Source organism: Eucyclogobius newberryi, unplaced genomic scaffold (assembly GCF_026437365.1).
Source record: "Eucyclogobius newberryi isolate DKJ021-1_F unplaced genomic scaffold, fEucNew1.0.hap1 SCAF_5, whole genome shotgun sequence".
NCBI lineage: Eukaryota > Metazoa > Chordata > Actinopteri > Gobiiformes > Gobiidae > Eucyclogobius > Eucyclogobius newberryi.
The window spans coordinates 22,422,997-22,442,664 of NW_027316167.1; the positions used below are offsets into that span (position 1 = coordinate 22,422,997).

Below are 19,668 nucleotides of genomic sequence, written 5' to 3' on the forward strand. Positions count from 1 at the left end.
CTTTGATTTTCTTAATCCTGATTCCTCTCATTTAATTGATCTATTCATTCCACCTAATGGCTAATTACACATCAGCCTCCATGAGCTGATGCATTTATCATCATACTATGTAATAATCAGTGACATTTCAACAAAGAAAAAAATAAATATGCAAATAAGAACTCATTAACATTTGTTCTTGCTATTTTGAATAATGTCACTTCCAACAAGGTTGTGAAGACATAAATGATTTTGAAAGAGATTTTTCTTGATATTTGCAGGATATGTCATGTTTTTATCTCTTTACATGTTATGAATTCAAAAAAACAGGCTACAGTGTTTTTAACTCTTTAATGTTTAATGTTTTAAAATGCTTACTTGGTTAATAGTGTCAAAGCACCTTCCACCTAGATGCTTTCATGTGGTTTGTTATAAGGCAAAGAAAATGGCAAACGGAAAGAGAGGCCCTCGGAATGTGTTTCACTGGCAACGATTCACAATCACTAATTGGCTGTTTTTGTGGCTAGGGTTTTGAATTGATCCCTGGAGAGGCTGAGGTCACTCCTCACATTATCAAAATAAGGCTCTAAATACAGTGCCACCACGCTTGGTTGTACTGCAGACATGTGCCCAATAAGAACCTGCTGCAACTATGATCATGGAGCTTTTTAAGTCTAAAGACAAATTATTTTAGCATGCAATGTTTCTTTTTATTTTTTATATATTCTGACCTAAAACAGGGTACTGTTTCTATTGGACAGTATAACAATCAAGGCAGGTGTTTTTTTATGTTAATTGTTAATGTTAATTAATTAATTATTCAGGAACACCCTTTTTAAAATTCTATAACATGTAATAATGGCTGTAAATAGCTGAAATTAATAATTGAAATCAGTTTAATTGATGAAAGTGAAGGGTAGATTGTGTTTTGTCCTAAAAACAGTTTCAACCAAATGGATGTTCATGATTATAATGAAGCAGTGAATTTGCTCATGGACTGTGATTGTTATCAAATAAAACTGAATATTAAATTGTAGTTTTTTGGAAAACACTGAGTATGGTAGTTTTTAGTTTGTTATTTTGTTCGCATTTATATATAAATTTACAGAACATGATGCTGTGTAATAGATTTTGCAATGTAGTGACCTTTTCATAACTGTTGCTCATGATCTCTTATAGGGTTGTCAAAAGTGTCAAAAATCCAATACTATTTGTGAAAACAGGACAAAGTTTGATGTTTCCTGAACACTTTTAGAATTATATTCAGCTTTATCAGACCTAGTATAAGATCGCATAGTAGCATAAAGAAAGAACTATCATTTTGTGTTGAAAATGACTCTTTCATTGTGGTATGTTTGAATGTTTATGTCCTGACAATTGGATTGTATAGCAAAAAGGGAGCAGTAATATAACCTGTTTTACAAAAAAGTACATTTGTGTTACATATTTGGCAATATTCTATTATTATTATTATATATATAGCTATTTAAACCATGGCTAAAAATCCGTTGCTTTTGACCAAACGTTTTCAGGCTACATTATTTCCATTTTGACCATTTAAGACTGGGAATTTGTACAGTGTGCCCCAGGGTTAATGACGGGATGACTACATAATTTTGTCACCACTAAATAATTACTTGCGCATAAATTGTAGCTACATTTTATTCGTGATGTGTTCCATGTGTAAATTCAGTGCCAGGATACATAAAGGCTTTCTCTGCAGTCAAATGGATCACATTAATTGTTGAGCATCAGGGCTCTGAGTGCTATGCTAATGAGCAGCTTGCAGAATATTTACACCAGAAGTGATGAATTTTTCCTTCTATAAAGAAAATACTGCAGGACGACGTCACAGGACATTTGTAAATTGATTGTATGGAGGCAATTAGACGACATGGTGAGCCACATGAAACATCCTATCTTTTTGCTTTATATATTCAGCGCTATATATTCAGTTACCACTAATATAAAATAATAATTCTAATAGTTTTAAATCAATCATTTTCTCTCTTCATCGCATAAACAGCCAAAGTTCTGGGCAGCCTAAATATAGTATGTGAGACAGACATCATCTACAAATCACCCGTTAGTGAAGATTGTGCATGAAACTTTTAAAAGACACAAACAGTACAAGCAATATGCTTGTAATTATTCTTTGCTCTGATTTATAGTGTAGTCTTTGAAAATTTTACACAAGAGTTAGCAACTTGCATTCCTTTTTGGGAACAGATTATTGCAGTGACCCATTTTCTTGCAGACAGTATTTGTGTATAAGACACAAGATTGTGTGACTGCTTGGATGATGAGAGAATATTTTATTCAGCTAATTTAGGTTCCTGGTTTTGGAACTGGCCAAGCCAGCAGTATGTTGTCCTTGATGTATGACTTTGTTCTACTTTATTTCAACATCATAATATGCCCTATGAAATTTTTTTAACATCAGCACGGGCTGCAAACTGACTAAAAAATCCTAGTTTGCTGTCAACTTTAATTACTATAGATTTTAAAAGACATTTAAACAAGCTACATTTAAATAGTGCTTGTATATTGCTCACATTATTATCTATTATCTAAAACAGACTTACTCAGGTTCACCAGCGTCTATTTGGTCAACCCACAATCTGCCAGTTGTTGAAGTTGGATAATATTATTGTGTTTCTTGTCATGCTTTTGTTGGACAGCCAGGCCCTCCTGATAGGTTTTTAATCTATTATCATTTTTTCATTGTAAAATAGAGCCAAACTACTGCAATCATACAGTAACCTTCTCATCTATTTGAGGTTTTAGAGGTTATATTCAAACAAATGTGTCCGCTTCAGTACTCAAACTGTGATTTATAAATTATTCATGTCAGACACGGCGTGTGTGTCAAAACACATGCTGTGCCTAAATATTTTAACTCTGCACTTGACCAGCCTTTCATCTGCGGCATTTAGACTCATTCTTTCCTCCCCATATCGGTTTTAAAAGGAAATAAAGAAATTAAAATTAAAATGTGCCGTTTTGAGGCTATATTTCATCATCCCCCTATGTTGGTGGTAACCGACAAGTTAATCCTATTTTCCTTTTGCAAGAGCGATGGCTCAGAAGCGTATCATATTATTGTTGGAAGACAAGCGGCTTTGCCAGTTAAACCATCTTTCCAGATTTTCACATAGCTCCTTAGTCTCGGGAGGCATGTGCTCTGTCTCCTGCAGCACTGCTGGGATAAGCACAAGTGAATGCTCTCAGATCTTTTCACCTGCGCTCCAAAAGCACCGTTCAGATCCGTCATCGTGTAACAAAACATCCACGCTCGGCAACTTTTTAACTCAAAACAAACATATTTACCTTGTCCCTTGAGTCAACACAATTTAGTCCTGCTGCTGGTGTCTGCGCCTGTAATATTTGAAAGTCTGACAAAATAATGCATGATACTGTTAAAGTTATTCATCACTTTCTGTCAAGAGCTCTCATTTATTTGTATGTTTGTTTCTGTGGCGCGTGAAAGTGCTGAGTTGGGATATTGTGATTGTTTTGATTCATGCGTGTTCTGGGCTCAAGTTTTCTGCTGTCCCTGATGGCTGCCAGTGAAGAAGTTGACAATAATATTTCCATTATTAATTTATTGTGTGTTAAATAGTTTTAACAGGTGTTTAGGACATTTACATGTCATAGAAGCAACGATGAGTTCATGTTATGCTCCTCTCTTATTTTGGCTTATTCCTTTTGCTTATTTATTTTCTTGCAGGTAAATCAGAGAGGGGCTCATTTATCAGTTTTGGGAGGGATCCCGGAGTTACTAGCTGCCAGGTAAGCTCAATGCTGTTGTCTAAATACATTTTTGTCTGGATAATTTTATTGATACAGTTTTATTGAAATTATCTTTTTCATTATGTTTTCTAGAATCATTGCCAGTATTAAAAATGTGTTACAACATTCCAAATTAAATCTTATTTAGCTCACCTATTATCACTAAATCACCAGTTTAGATTACATATGCCCGTTCAGGATTCTCTCATGGTCTAGATTTAAAGCTATAGTTTAACAAGGTGAGGTAATTAAATGAGTGACAAGTATGAATTAAAAAGCCACAACTATAAGGTTAGAATCTTTTGTTTTTGACCAAACCACAATAAAAAACACAATCTCTATTAGGCATTTGTATTTGATCTGTTTGGCTCTGAGGTGAAGGCTCAGATGTCAGTGTGTCACTGTGTCAGAGCCTCTAAAGGGATTTGAAGAGGCACATGAGGCCACTGCACTGCAGGCCTCAGCTCAGGTGAACGGCACGCCACTCCTGCTCTGTAATGCCAGCAAACGATTAGTGTAATTAGCCCAAGCTCTTAATTGGCCTCCTGACCCAGTTGTGGGTTGTAGAGGTCAACTGAGAATGGTGATTGAGGACCCTTTAAAAAATACATTATGAAGACACATCAGCATCTATTGATAAGTGATTAGAGGATCAGTAATCAAGAAATATTAATCAATAGAATATTGTCTTTTAATTAAGCTATTATGGATTATGGTATTAAGTAAAAACAATTAATACATTATGTACCGGTAAGTCATCAATGTCAAGGGTTTACACCAGGGTTATAAACACCTCCGGTTTATTACTATTAACCACAGTATTGGCTTTATTAATATAAAGACGAATAGATGTGTTAAAAGGACTAGATTTGAAAATGGACACATTTGTTAGACTTTGGACCAATCGAGACAATTACGCCAATTTTTTTTTGTACGCTGAAAAAAAATCAAAACTTTTAAATATGTTTGCAAATTTAAACTTTGAATTAATTTAGAATTTAAGCGTGAGAAATTGTGTTGTATTATTTATAGTTCTTAATCTGCAGGCTTCACTGTAATTGAAACATTTTCACACAAATCTTGCTGATGCATTTGTTGAGATCATATATATATAATTATGTTTTCTTATTATGCATATAAAGAGCTAAATTGCAAAAAGAAAGAGCTCTTCATTCTTATTTTTTTTTTAAATGTTCCTTTGTTTCATTATTACAGTCCACAAGTAAAAGTGAAAGTAAAATTTTGTGAGTGTCATCTGAAAAAAATTACTTAATATTTGTATAGCACTACAAAACATTGATATACAAAGATATACAGGTTTAAATACAACCCTTTTTTAGATTATTAGAAAATACTTCTCAATTAAATTCTTCAAATAAACATATAGTTTAATGATTTAAAATGTCTTGTTTCAGTCGTCGCTGAGGCCTGACGTCGGTCCTAGTTCAGTGGCTGCTTCTGGAAAGTCGGCAGCTCCTTTCTACTCCTTCGCTGGACACAATCCCAGAAGACGCTCTTTACAAGACGCTGCTCCCATTGGTAAGTGCTGTGTCTGTACTTCTTTGACAAGGACAAAACGTCCAACCTATACACAGTTTAGAACACCCCACAACTGTGAGCATACTAACTGTTAACTCAAGTCATGATTCACATATTTAAGTGCCACCCTGTCCATTTATTCAGTTTTGAGTTGGTACTACTGCTATCTAAATACATACATTTTACATTGAAAGCTGACGATTTACTTAACACTCAGAAAGCACATTTGAATAAAAAGAAAACAATATTATTGATGTGTGGTGATTATGTGTTTCGCACCAGTTGTGTTATATTGTAGAATGACAAGAGACAGTTACTTTTACCTTGTTTGATTAAGAACATTTGCTTTTATCTTTTCACAGATCCTCTGCAAACAAAAAAGGTTCGCAAGGTCCCCCCTGGCCTGCCTTCATCTGTGAGTGGAAGATCATCTACTCTCACATAAACAGATTTTACCGTGAGCTTGGTTAAGCAGACACACACAAACACTTCCCTTTGACTTGCACACAAAGGGGGCTCTTGACATTAGCATCACACTTCTTGGATTAGAAGTCAGTTGACTTGTGCGTGGCTCCTCTGCGCCGGTAAATCCACTGAACAAAGTAGCAGCGCTTTATGTTTGTTGTTTACAGGCTTGTTGGTAAATGTTAGCACAGGGTTGTCTCTGTAGGTTAGGGCTCGGTGCTGCTCATTGTTCTGCACCTCGATGTGATTGATTTTCAGCGCTGCCCTGTCACAGCCTGGCCTCTCCTGGGAGAGAGAGGGGCTGTCAGAGCCCATCCCCAGCTCTGCTCTTTTGATGTTTAATTAGTCATTACGAAGGCGAACACGAGGACAGACAGAGATTAATAGCACAGAATATCTGAAATTTCTATTGGTAATGATCCCACAGGAGCAGTGAGCATTAGGATGCAGAGAAGTGAGGAGCCCAGCTTGCATTTGCTTAGACAGGGGGTGTTCAAGTCCATTAATATGCATAAATCACTAAGTCAGATGTTCATTGTTCAAACCCTTGTGGATTTGCTAAAGGTCTTAAGCCGTGACTTAAATCTCTTGAATATGAACACAAAAGTGTGTTTTTGTTCCTAATCATAAGCAACTGGTTTGCTTATGATTATCTCTTAAATTGAAAAAAAGGTTTTCTTGGATTTGCCTTTCAGAGCTTTGATGATTGTCACCTTTGCCGCTGTTTCTCTGAAATCAAATATGGAACAGGCTGCGTAACATAAAAGGATGGTATGTGTTTTGTTTCTGGATTTGTGTTTGAAAGGAAGTTTTTCACCATGGCGTGCTGCTTTTTTCTTAAGTAAGTGATATATTTGAGGTCTTGTCAGACAAGTGAGGGGGGCACAAGAATGACTGCCTCACAGGTTACATCTCTTTGTTGTGTAAATGGACGCTGGGCTTTTATTTGTCAGTACTTAACACATGGGCGCAGGTGCAGCTCTGTGACTCATAGAGTACAATCAGGCGCTACAATGCGAGATGGGAAAACAGTGACAGAGCATGGGATAAAATACAGATTCTTCTTGTCACTCAGTGCTGCGCTCAAGATAAAGCTTGGAACGCAGAGGAATTATCCCCTGTAGTCTTTGATCCCATTTGAACGAATAGAGATGGCAGTGTTGGATAAAAAGGGCTGTAGGTCTCATTTTAACCTGCTGAAAGAGAAAGGAAAACATTGAAACTGCTTTTTGATAGGTGAGCTGTGTGGGAGTGGGAGCTTGTCTGGCAGATTCTGATGGTGTAAAGATGTTGTTGTCAGACTTGAAGAGGCCAGAGGAGAGGCAGTTTGACATGAACTATTGCGATGTATAAAACATATTGGTTGTTAAATGTGCAGTTGTTAAGTGTGATTGCAGCATATCTGAGTGTGATTATCACCAAAGCTGGTGTTTATATTGCCGGCTCTGACACTGGTGCTGGTGCAGCAGTGATGAGAAGTGCTGAGGGGTCTATGCACCTGGACTCTGAGTTGTGCTGGAGGCAGCTGTACCACAGGCCTGGAGCGTACCTGTAAAGCATGAATGCAGCTGCAGATGCCACTGAAAGCTTTTGCTTGTGTAAGCAAGCGCTGGAGCCTCACCACCAGAGACTCCAATAGCAGCTTCATTTAAAAAAAATCAACACAGTTCCTATCATTATGTATACTGCTGAGAATTTTCTTATTTATTTATTTTTTAAATCCTCTTTTTCCTCCAAGTTTGTATTCTGGCTTGACGGTCTAAAAATAAATTTAAGAGTTTAAATCAGATGGCCAATGTAAGTTGCAAGTCCAAGCAGACTGTGTGTACGCTACATGATGGAGCTGAATCAAAATATTTACGGGAGCACATCCTCTGTGCATTGAGGTTTTGACACTGCTGTGCGCCGGATGTGAAGGCTATCTAGACAGGCCAGCTGGTGATTGCAAACATTTAAATGTTTATATGGCTTTTACATCTTATATACAGACACCTCCTCACTTTGCTACACACATACTTTTTCTGTGCACTACTAAATTTTGACATCAACAGTTAGTGACAACTATTAATCTCTGGTTTAATTGTTATGGCATTTGGAATAGCCTATTACGAGAAGGTAAAATCTCTTGAAGAAATATGTCATAAGGTTATAATGCTTTGGCTTAGTGAGGGTGGGCCGAGCCTGTTTCGGCCCATTCAGGTGCTGCAGGGCACTGGGTGAGAGGCTCATGGGGGGGTGTAGGATATTTATGGGAAGCTATAAGGGCACGGTGTGTTTGTACGTTTGTTGTGTAAACTAGTGTTTTTCCCCACAAACCCTTGTCAGGGCGGTGTGTCTTGATACAACACTTTCTCCCTGACTTTAGCCTGCGGATGAGATAAAAGAAAGTGCAGAGATTCAGTTCAGCCCCGAGGAGTTTTGTGAGCGAAACCCCTCAGTGTGGATGACAAAAAAGATTGACATTTGCGTTTGACAGATCACTCAAGCACCCTTGTTTCAGTGTGATTTGAACGGCGTGAGTTGTAAGAAACAAGCTGCTGTGGGCTCTGAATTACAAGTCTTAGAAATATTCCTTGCAGTACTTGTCTGTTGCATGACATTCAAAAGATAAATAATCTCTCTTTCTTCCTGTCTTCAACGAGCCACAAAGACCACACATTGTTGTACTGTATGAAAACTCACAAACTGTAACTGGAGGAGCGGCTCAGGTGCAGTGGTATATCTGGTAAATGGTTAAATTCCCTACAACTTCAAAGTTCTTTTTAGGGCATTTTGCAACGGTAGAAAATGTGGAACAGGGGTGCTAAAATTGTGTCGAAATATTTGTGTAATTAAAGATATTATTTACCTTTATTATAATGAGAATTATTATTACTTTTATTTTGTTTCATAGTTAGGATTTTAATTGTCAAACATGATTAATGTACCCTTTCAAAATGCAGTAGTGGCAAGATATCATATATTCTGGACATTAAAGGATTTCTTCTCACATTATTTCTGTATTAGTCTTGGGCAAAAAAACGTGTTAATGGCCATCTGAGCGCGGTTTTACTCTGAAGTTTGTAAGAATGACTAAATCTATGAGTCAGGCATCTTGTGTGTGGGGGAGACATTTCAAATGATGTACTGTAGATAATCTGCTACATGCTGTTACATCGCATAAGATGGCCATATGCAGACTAATAAATAATATAATAAGTACATCCTGAAATCATATGTTTGTACCTAAAATATAGTGTTGTTTGTGTGGGGGTAAAATGATTTAAGCTGTCACACGGTGACGGCACTAAGTTTTTGGCTGTGGCCTGACCTCAGATACTCCCCAGAGAGGCTCAGATTGGGCTGATTAGATAGACACCCTTGTTTTACGGGATGATACTAAACAGTCGCTGTCCCATGGGACCTCAGCCTTCATGTTTATCTGTGTTGGGTTGTTGAAATTTACTGCTGATACACACGACTGGAGACAACACACCAGACAAACCACCAGAGGCCTGTCCGCTTTGCTCTGTGAGGAACACAAAGAGTTAAAGGACACAAAATAATGCACAGATTAAAGTCATTACTGGCATTCGAGGCTGTTGTAAATTATTCCTGTTGGGCTTGCGTGAGTTTACCACATTAATGCAAACCTTGATTTGGGATAACTGCAGCCTCCAGAGAATGGCCTGTCAACAATAAGTTGTGTTTTTTGCTTTGAAGACATTTAAAACTGTGGCTGTATTGCTTATGATATGTGAAAAACTTATATTATTTTATATGTTATACATATGTTGATATGTGATTTTACTATGATTTAGTGCATGAAAGAAGAATATTTGTCTTTACAATAGTTATTATTATTATTATTATTATTGTTGTTATTGTTGTTATTATTATGGTTATTATTATTATTATTATTATTATTATTATTATTATTATATGTATTATGTATGTAAGTGCAATATATACCTTAACTTAAAGTTAGGTTAAGTTTAAAACAGCTAAAAAAAAAAGTACATACAACATTTGATATTTGAATACATGTTTGCACCCCTTAATTTCAATTCCACGCATTAAATAGATATTATTTATGCCCAGCGCACCAAACCTTTTGAAGGGGTGGTCAGCGTTGCCCCTGACACCCATCCTCTAATTAGAAGCAGAGCTTCTTACAGGAAACAATAATCAGACAGGAGTATGACATCATGGCTAAATCCATGCATGCGATGGGGATGACCTCAGCCTGTGGATTTACTTCACAGAAAAGCACCTTGTGAGCACCCGTGTCATTAGAGGCCAGTGTGAACAGGTGAGTGGAGCTCGGTCTGCTCCCGGGACCACCCTCATTTACATAATATCAAGGTGGTGTCACCATTCAAAATCTCTAACTATAACCACCATTTTCTTGAGATCAAATGAGCATTCTCATATCCATCTATTGCAAACATATTTACAAATACCATGTGCTGCCTCTTACTCAGTAGTGTCCCTTTTATGTGCTTTTCTCATGAGTCTGCGCTCCATGTCTGGACTTGTTTTGGGCGCTTCAAACGCTTCTATCATGACCATTTTTGCTTAAAGCATCAACTTGAAACGGAGCCAGATATAAAGCGGTAACAGCATGTAGAGCCAGTGTTTTGGAAGAGTTTGAAAGAGCCTCTGAGAAGAAAGGGTGGATAAATAATAACAGCACTGAAAGGAGAGGCCTAATAAAGCCCTAGTTTTCTTAGGGAAGTGGGTGCTTTCATCTTTCGATAACAATAATGTTCTCAATGAATCCGCAGACCTGTGTTAAGTCCAGGAGGCTTCAAGTGGCAGACATAAAAGGCTCCAGTCACACTGTGCACACTGGCCTCTCATTGGAATATACTATATCTATCCTGCTTTTTCTCATATCTATGCCCCCTCCTCCCCTATTTCCACATGATAAAAGTAACGAGGATCGGTGAGGCTCTCAGTGACAGTAATGCATGGTAAAACGGCTGTTAAATGTTTTCCTTGCCCCCCAGTGCTCCCCCAGTCTGAGGCCCCCAGGGTTTAGGAAATGGAGCATTATTTTCCTGTTCAGACGTCACGAGCCACCTCCTTTGCAGCTGTTGCATGTTTTACAACTCCGTGTTTACTGGCGCTCCTACAGTTTGAGTTCTATTCTGCCAAACAATGCATATTTTACATTTCATCAATAGGCTGTAAGCGTATTTTTTCACATTATGTGGATTTAGACTGTTTCTTTATTGCCATGTAAGGTGATCACTTTTGCTGTCTTTTGACTCCTAATTAGTGTGAGGAAACAGGTAAAATGCGGTGCCAGATGGCTGTGCTCATTCCGTTGCTATATTTCACCTCACTGCCTGTAGCCGCATCCAGTCATCGCACAAACAAAAAGATTAAAACAGGATTATGAAGAGAGCTGGCTCATTGCTTTTATTCATGCTCCCATTTCAACGCATTTGAATTAATAAAGTCCTAAAGTCATCCTGGGGTTTGTCCTGCAGAAAATCATGGTTTTGATGCTCAGATGTAAACATTTCTTGTCTTGTGCTAAATCCGCTTGCACATTTGTTTTCTGTCCAACACTCTTGCCTTTATCTTTCTAAACCCACCTCCCTGTTGCCTCCCTTCCCCCTCGTCCTTTTCCTATTTGCCTCAGCACTTACAGGCTTAAGAGTGGCATGTACCACGCTAGCCACTCCCTTCTGGCAGACACCCCTCCTCATAGTGGGGAATGGTACAGTCCTGCTTTGCATAAGTTTCCTCTGAGTGGGTCGTGTGTGGAGGCCAGTACTGAAAGAATTATTAGTCCCCTTTGAACGCTTTGGATATATGTCCGCAGAAAAACTAGAACGCTACTTTGGTATACCATTATTAAACATAAAAAGCGGCAATGTACTGCGCCTATCCTGTCCCTGGAATGGGCAGTAACTCATTAATGTATTACTACAACGGGAAATCGGTGAGTAATCTCTTTGGAAGAAAGATTTGCAAAAGTCTATGTTTGTGTTTGCCGGCATGTTATTATTTTGTTTGTTTCTAAATTTTCTTTTTGTCATTTAAAATGTAATTTTAAATGACAAAGGTATTTTTTAAATGCATGTGTGAGTTGCTGCCTTGATCCAAGTTTCCATTGCCTCAGTCAAAGTCATGTCGCAGGACAAATGCAATAGTATAGTCTGCCATTTCACGCCACATCTGTCTTTAAACAATTTAGTATTTTAGGTAACGCATAAGAAGTCATGCCTTTTTTTCCAGCCCTTTTCATACATAGAAAGTAAAGAGCAGGGCAGAAAGTTTTCATGCAGGCTTGAATTTATTTTTACTGGCGAGTTGCTTGAGCTCGAGACTGGTTGAAATAATAACAAGTGGGAGTCTGGGAATGATTAGGGGAAAGAGCTTGCCTGTTGAGGTTAGACTTTCCTGTTTGCAGATTGAGCTCCAAGCACCAGTCTTGCTGTTATTACATCTGTTTTTAATCACATTGGCATTCTTGACGCCACAGGGAGCCTAATGTGATTTCTAAACGGCTCTGTAATGACCTCTTTGATTTTTGTTAGATCCAAGAACTTTTAATAGATGTACACACAAAGTTTACAGGTTTGGACACACTAATCAATGTATTTGATCATCAAAATAGTTTAGAGGACTTAAGGAGACTTGACATTGACACCTGTCTAAAATGTAGACATTTTAGATTTAAGTAGTTGAATTTTTGTATGAAATTGTGATTGTTAAATTGTATTGATTTTCATTCCCATTCCATTACTGCATGTATGCTCAACTTTGACAGCACCAAAGCTGACTTTGATCTCCCTGATATTAAGTATTAACGGCTTGTGTTACATTTGGTGATGGAAAGAAAATTGATAGCATGTGTACAGAGTGGTTAAACCCTGATCAAAAGCATAAAGTCCTTTCTGGTTTTCCTACAGAAAAAACGATGGAGCTTATTTTTGCAACAATTTGAATCATATTAATTTGGTGAAATGCAGAGAGGCATGGCAGGCTCACCATCTGCAGCACTGGAAGAATTCACAGTGGGCCATTGGCTGGTGGCACGGAACCAATGCAGATGGAGCAACTCAATGATCCTTTTTCCGATGCTTTTAATAAACAGAAAAACAGTGAAACCCTTGACTGACATGAAATTTTGTATTTAAAAAAAAACTTATGTCCATAAATAGATTGCAGTGTTTATGCACTATGATGTAATTTTTTCTGCAAAGCAACAGGTCCAGATGTTTGTTCCAGCAGGTAATCCTTATTATCTCATAACATAGCATGTGTAATACCTGTTGAGCTTTTCTTTATCCTGTACTGTATGTTTTAAGAACACTATTTTTATCTGTCTATTGCCCTTTATTTTTAGAATACATTTTTGGACAGCAAAACAACTTTCTAATAACACATCAGTTTATTCAAACTTAAGTGTTCTGTTGCTTACTTTGTATTTTTAAAGCTGTGGCTCATCTCGTGCTCTGTTGTGCAACACACTTCAAAGCAGACACAGGTCTGGTTTAAAAGGCATTCTTTGCGGTTCTCACGCCAAGCCACGCTAGAACTGGAATAAAAACAAAATGCCCCTGAGACAGATTCAGCTTGATTCCACGCAATGGCAGCAATCTCATTCACTGATTAAGCGTGCCTCTTTGAACTAGCTGGCCCTTTGCCTGATCTTTTATAACTTTTGTGATTTTACTTTTCTTTACTGACACTGTGAGACATCCCCATATTGGAGGGAGTCAATGTCTAATGTTTTACATTAGAAGTTTTGATTGATGTGGGATTAACTTCAAAGGCAGGTATCAAGTCTTAACAGAGGGAAAGGTGTGTGGAAAATGTTTAGCTGTCAGTAAAAGCATGGTGAGGTTGAAAAGCAGTAAAAGGATATCTCAACATAAAGTACTGACTTTGATCTGACACTCAGTGACTCACAAGCACTGTCTCTACATGAAAAGATGCTTTATATGTTGTAGTGGCCATCTTATAACATCAGAACATCAGCTCTGATGTTGGTGTGTAAAATGGCACATAGCTTTTCATACAAAGTACAGTCACATATTTTTAAAAGTTAAGCCTCAGTAGCAGTAACTTTATAACCCATCCAATATTATGTATTATATATTCTATTTTGCCGCACAGTTTTCTTTCTTTGAGTGACAGGTTGTAATTAATGTTGTGGTAAAGGAAACCCCTGGAAGCCCTTTTTGGGACAAGCCTGTGGAATGAAGCACCCAGTGGTTTATTAATGTTTTGACTCGTTAGCTTTTGGTAAAAAAGGACAATTAGCTTCATCCACTGCCATATGATGCCCATTGATTGCCTAACAAAAGGCTGGCCCCTAACGTGAGCTCTTCTGCGATTCACCCTGGTCACATGTGGAAGCCCAAAGACCCCTGAGATGTGCCCCTCCTACTGTACTTTAATTACATGGTCAGACACACCCTGGTCCTGCTCACTCTGCTCAGTCGACAACCCTCTTTGTTTTGATTTTATATGAGTCAACTTGAGATTAATGTTTATATACTTTTGGTCGGCTGCATGTTTCCCATCCATGCAATTTCCTAAACTGAGAGAAACAACCTTTATGACATCCACTCATGTGTGAATGAGACTGTAAGTGTTAAGATGGTTTGTTAGTTTGTACTGATATTTTGTATCTTGTCATGATCTGTGGATTAGAGTTTTTTTGAATGAAGCTTTGGCAGTGCACAGGTGTAATCTAGTGGGCAGGTCCTGGCTGGTTCTCATTAACATAGTGCTGTCTGTGTGAAGGAGTTTGTTGGTCTCCGGTCTCTAGTCCTCCGCTCTCTTTCCATCTGGAGTCGATGAAGTCAGAAACCACATCAGTGGTGTTTGGCCTGCGTTGCCTTTGATCCTCCCGCTTCGCTTGGCACTCACACAGCTGTACAACAGCATGCTCATTGTGCCTCTCCTTTCACTCAGCCTCCATTGCACAGGTACACATTTAAAGCAGCAAAGCAGGCTGTTTTTGTCCCATTTATTTGATTTTTGCCTCTCTGGGAATGCTGTAATTTGCAAGGCATTTAGTCTGTGCAAGGAAGCGGGTATCATTATACTTCCATTAGAGGTTGAGTTGATCTGAAATGCAAATACCCCTGATAATCCACTCCTCCCTTCATGAGCTTGATTGCTTGTGAGTCATTAAAGTGTGTTTGTGCATGTTTTTTACCATGTGGTTGTTCGTATCTTTTAATTTGGTCGAGTTAAACTTTGTGACGAACTGCACTTTGCGATATTTCAAATGCTGCATCAGTTATATTTCTCATCATAATGTTTTCAACAAGCTTAGTTTGATTATGTCACATTTATGCTGGATGGTTCTCATCACAGGTGTATGCACCATCTCCGAGCTCGGAAGAGTTCAGCAGAGATTCTCCTTCATACAACTCCCCCAAACCCACAAGCAGTATGTTTGCAAGCACTTTCTTTGGTGAGTATCAATATATATCAATATCTCATGCTTATTCAGTAATTATGTCAATTTGTCAATTTTTGGGCAGTTTCATGTAAATCCAAAGTATGAATGCACTACAGATTTTCAGATAGGACGTAAGTAAATTATGTAGTCTTAAAATGACTTTTCCTGTCATCAGATGGCACCCACAGTTCATCCGATCCATGGAGTTCATCCAATGGCATCAGTCAGACAGGCTACGGAGGAATGCTTGCAGGTTCTTCATCTCACATGCCACAGTCAGGAAACTACAGCAGTCTGCACTCCCATGAGCGATTGGTAAGACCCTGACACAACCACACATACAATTTATATATATCTACATGGAACCTTTGTAGTTATTTGTTAATACTCTGGCTTCTGGCTTTTTTCCCCCCAAGTCTGGGTAATTAGAATATATATAAGTACTGCTCACTTTTTGTCTCGTTCGCTTTCTAAATTTTTCGTCATGTTCCTCTTCATGGCAAGGCAGTACATCGCTGGGATTTTCTTAATTTATTTTACTTTTTTCAGAATTACCCTGCACATTCTGTCTCTCCGGACATCAACTCCAGTCTTCCTCCTATGTCCAGTTTCCACAGAAGCAACACCAGCACTTCACCGTTCGCTACTGCCACGCACACGCCGTCTGTCAACACAGCAGATGCTGTCATAGGTACTTTTAGTTTAGATAGTTTTTATACCTACTTTAGACAGACACACAAACTCACCGAAAGTATTCAGTTAAACAGCTGCTTTTGCGCCGCGACAGCTCTTCATTTGTCTTAACTTCCCTCTGTATCTTCTTAGCTGCTGCAAATCGGGGGAACACAACTGGAAGCTCACAAACAGGAGATGCATTGGGAAAAGCACTGGCCTCCGTAAGTCAGTAATATTAGCTACATTTGTGTGCCTGCTCAAATAAATGTATATTTCCTACAGAATAATTAAGCTTAGTTGTCATCTCCATCTAAGGTGAATCCAGCAATCATGTTTAGAATTAAGTACTGTTTTAATACTGATTAAAAAACTTGAAGGACATGTTAGTAATTGTTTTTAGGCTAAAGCGTGGATAATTACAGGCTTAAAGTAAGAAGTATTCAAGAAAAGGATTTGTGCACTAAACACTACAGCGCAAGAACTATTTGTGATTTAATAAAAAAAAACAATACATGTTTTTTAGGTTTTTTTTGTTTTTATTGGCCAAATAGAATATGCATTGAAAAATAGAGCTAAGTGATGGCAATGACTTTTTTTTTTTTTTTTAATATATATTTGCCGACTCAATATCATTACCATTACAAAGCTAAGCTGAAATGGACACGGCTGGACAGAAGTGGGGGTGCAGATGAGACAGGGAGCACTGGGGACTGCAGTGGCTCAACTCCATAGACCATGCTTTTTAGACTTTTTGTTCTCCACCCTTTTAAATTGGTTGTGCTTATTGGCCCCATGCCGCCTGAGGGAGCGTAACTGATGAGGAGGCGGGGCTTCATTTATTCCACCAAAATGACATGTTTCATTTTGAATTTACCGTTACTAACCACTGTCTGAAAAGAATACTCGATCTTATATTGTTGACAGTGACAGCACTCGCCTGTCACAAAGGATGAGGCTTGTTTTGCTCAGCTCTAGTAAGCTTATTTTTTATTCAAGAATTTAAAAATTGATAAAATGCTGTCTTAGGTAAAATAAAAATAAGATATAAGTAATCCACTTGCCACTTGCACTTAAGACTGGCGGGCTCCTCAGTACTCAGTGGTACACTTCAGTGAAGCTTCTGGCCGGAAACTCCAAGTTGATTGAAAAACTAAAACCCAGAGATCAAGATTAAATAAGGAGATTATTAATAATGAGTGTGTTCTATCATTCCAACAGACTCAAAATGTGTCCCGTGAGCTCAATTTGATCTGCACATGGAATAGAAATCTTTGTGGATCTGTTGTTTTTTCGGTTAATTAGCTAGGATCCAGCACTAATACCTTGCGTTCTATAAGACGTGTTCTATTACAGCACAATGTCCTCTTATTAAAAAGATAAAACAGGGATGCAATTTTGCTTTAATCCTGCATTTGTCTATACAAATCCCTGTGGGGTCCCGAAGACGTAATCTCCCGTCCCCTGTGATTGATTTGTCATACGAAAACTCACTGACCTTAACCTAACCCGTGTAAGATGTACAACTGGCACAAAACCATGGTTTCCCAACTGGACAAAAGATTTGTAGTCTGTTTGAGTAAATACTAAAGATAAAGTGCAGTAACAAGTGATAGTTTATTAAACCAGTGTGCTAATCTATTAATTGGATTTCTATTGCATTACAATATCCAATGTGCATTTGTTACAGTACATTTAAATGTGTATCTTGTCACAATAAATAAAAACAAAATTTATATTTTCAAATGTGCTGAAGCTGTAGCAAAGTTAATAATCTAGTATTTTGTTCCCCTCACACAGATTTACTCGCCCGACCATACAAGCAGTAGTTTTCCTTCAAACTCCTCCACACCGGTGGCCTCTCCTTCACCGCTGACGGCCACAGCAGGTACAGCATCGGCTGGAACTGTCCTCACCGCAACTGGCACTACAACTGGGCGACCAGGTAGTGTAAATACTCATTTACTTTTATAATGTATTGCTATTATTAATGCTTTTGAACCTTAGACATATGCCCCTTTAAACTTGAATAATGATAAGACCAAAATAGTGTCGTTAATTGCTTATATGGTAATTCATTCTGACATTGTAATTACCTTATAAGTATAACATTTGTTGAATTAATCAAACTGAAGAGGCCAGTAAAGGTTTTTTTGTTTACTTAATTACTTTTTTCCCTGTTTTAATTAATTAGAAAGCATACCATGGCCCAGCTCAGTGAGGATTGATCACATAAACCGTCTGATTTTACAGACATTACATTACATAATTACATTACATGTATCAACAGTGTATGTTGGGAATATGAAGAAAGACTTTTGGTGAGAGGTCCTGACTGGAGATTGTGAGTAATGGAAAGTGAATGTGTGGACGCAGACAGGGAAAGCCCTGGTTTAACTGGGCAGTTCTGTCATCTGCAGTAATGGAGTGGCGACAGCTGTCTTTTCGTATGTCCCCTTATCCTCAGCTGTTGCCCTGCCCCACGGACAGCTGTTCCCCCAACACACACACACACACACGGCTGGCTGCAAAAGGCCTCAATTATGTGCAGTGGGGGGAAGGGAGTGTGACTCAGCTGATCAGGAAGAGCATGATGCCCTCATCACACAGGGAGTCCCTGTTTACTGTACCACACCTGGGCCCTATCCATGGACTTGAACTTGGTCTTGATACAAAGTAGATGTCCATATTTTATTTTAGATTTGTTTTTCAACAAGTGTATACATTATATATTAGGAGCAATACATCAAAGATCATCATGCATAGCAGTCAAAGGTTAAAACAAAAACATTAAGTAGTGAGAAAGAGAAAGAACAACACTTAAAATTGGCACACAAATTTGGCTCACTGTTGATGTTAACCTCAAAATCCATTCATCATCGGGATTACACCAATATACAGCACATTACTCAAGACTGGTTTGTTCAATTAGCCCTCTCCAGCGCACACAGGGACCAGAGTCCCAGGCTAATTTTTCACTGCCTCTAGCCAGCAGAGGCTCACATGTTAGGTTCCTGTCTTGTTCACCTGGGAGAGAAATCTGAAGCAGAACAGACTTTCTCATTCCCACTTCCAAAGTCGTTAGTTAATGAAAGTTTTTCAAAGGTTATCAACTTTAAATATAAAAAATATAAAAAAATACACACTGGAACATTTGTAAATACATAATAATTAATTAGTCTTATATAGCGCTTTTCCAACACAATTTACTATTTTGTGCCATTCATTCCCTCTCCATACGCCGTGACTTTAAATGCACTTGTATAATTAATGTGTACGCTGATTATGACTAGATAATAAACATATAACACAGTTTGATCGAGCCACAGGTTTTTGCCTCTGCATCAAAGGAAATGTGATGTTTTGTGTCAGGATGCAGTCCAGCCACCAGGAAGTGATGCGTATTAGTTCCAAAAGATAAAAATATCTCTGGAAGAACAACCAGGACATTAATTTGTCTGTGCCTTTCATCCATGTACAACTGTCAATTACCTAACCTAAAGCGTGCCTCTCAGATTTATCCATTTTTGTTCATCCTCCTTTATAGGCACAAACCCATGGCCACGCACAGGTGGACAGACTCCATCCTCACCAAATTACGAGAACTCCCTTCACTCGCTGGTAAGCTCCGTTTTGAAGCTATAGTGCAGCGTGGAATAAACTTGATTGACGTTATGCAGAAATAATTGATCTAGAATTGCAGAGATTCCTGATAGACAAATGTTTTGCTGAAAAATGTGGGGGCAGCCTGATAAACAAACTAAACAATACCTGTCCCGAGGGGCTGGCCATCTGTGCTCTGG

The 19,668-nt window shown here is 38.3% G+C and overlaps 1 protein-coding gene across 3 annotated transcripts in view; it reads left to right on the top strand.

Annotated features, from left to right (window-relative positions):
* tcf12 (transcription factor 12) overlaps positions 1–19,668 on the top strand; it is a 66,308-nt gene that overhangs the window by 40,443 nt on the left and 6,197 nt on the right. For 2 of the 3 annotated variants that reach the window (XM_072464858.1, XM_072464859.1), the window contains exons 6-14: positions 3,710–3,771; positions 5,187–5,310; positions 5,673–5,725; positions 15,106–15,205; positions 15,369–15,508; positions 15,743–15,884; positions 16,019–16,089; positions 17,666–17,810; positions 19,413–19,486. In XM_072464858.1, coding sequence (XP_072320959.1) covers positions 3,710–3,771; positions 5,187–5,310; positions 5,673–5,725; positions 15,106–15,205; positions 15,369–15,508; positions 15,743–15,884; positions 16,019–16,089; positions 17,666–17,810; positions 19,413–19,486 — 911 coding nt within the window. Of the gene's footprint in view, positions 1–3,709; positions 3,772–5,186; positions 5,311–5,672; positions 5,726–11,495; positions 11,711–15,105; positions 15,206–15,368; positions 15,509–15,742; positions 15,885–16,018; positions 16,090–17,665; positions 17,811–19,412; positions 19,487–19,668 lie in introns of those variants that run through there. The other variant, XM_072464860.1, reaches the window with a different exon arrangement.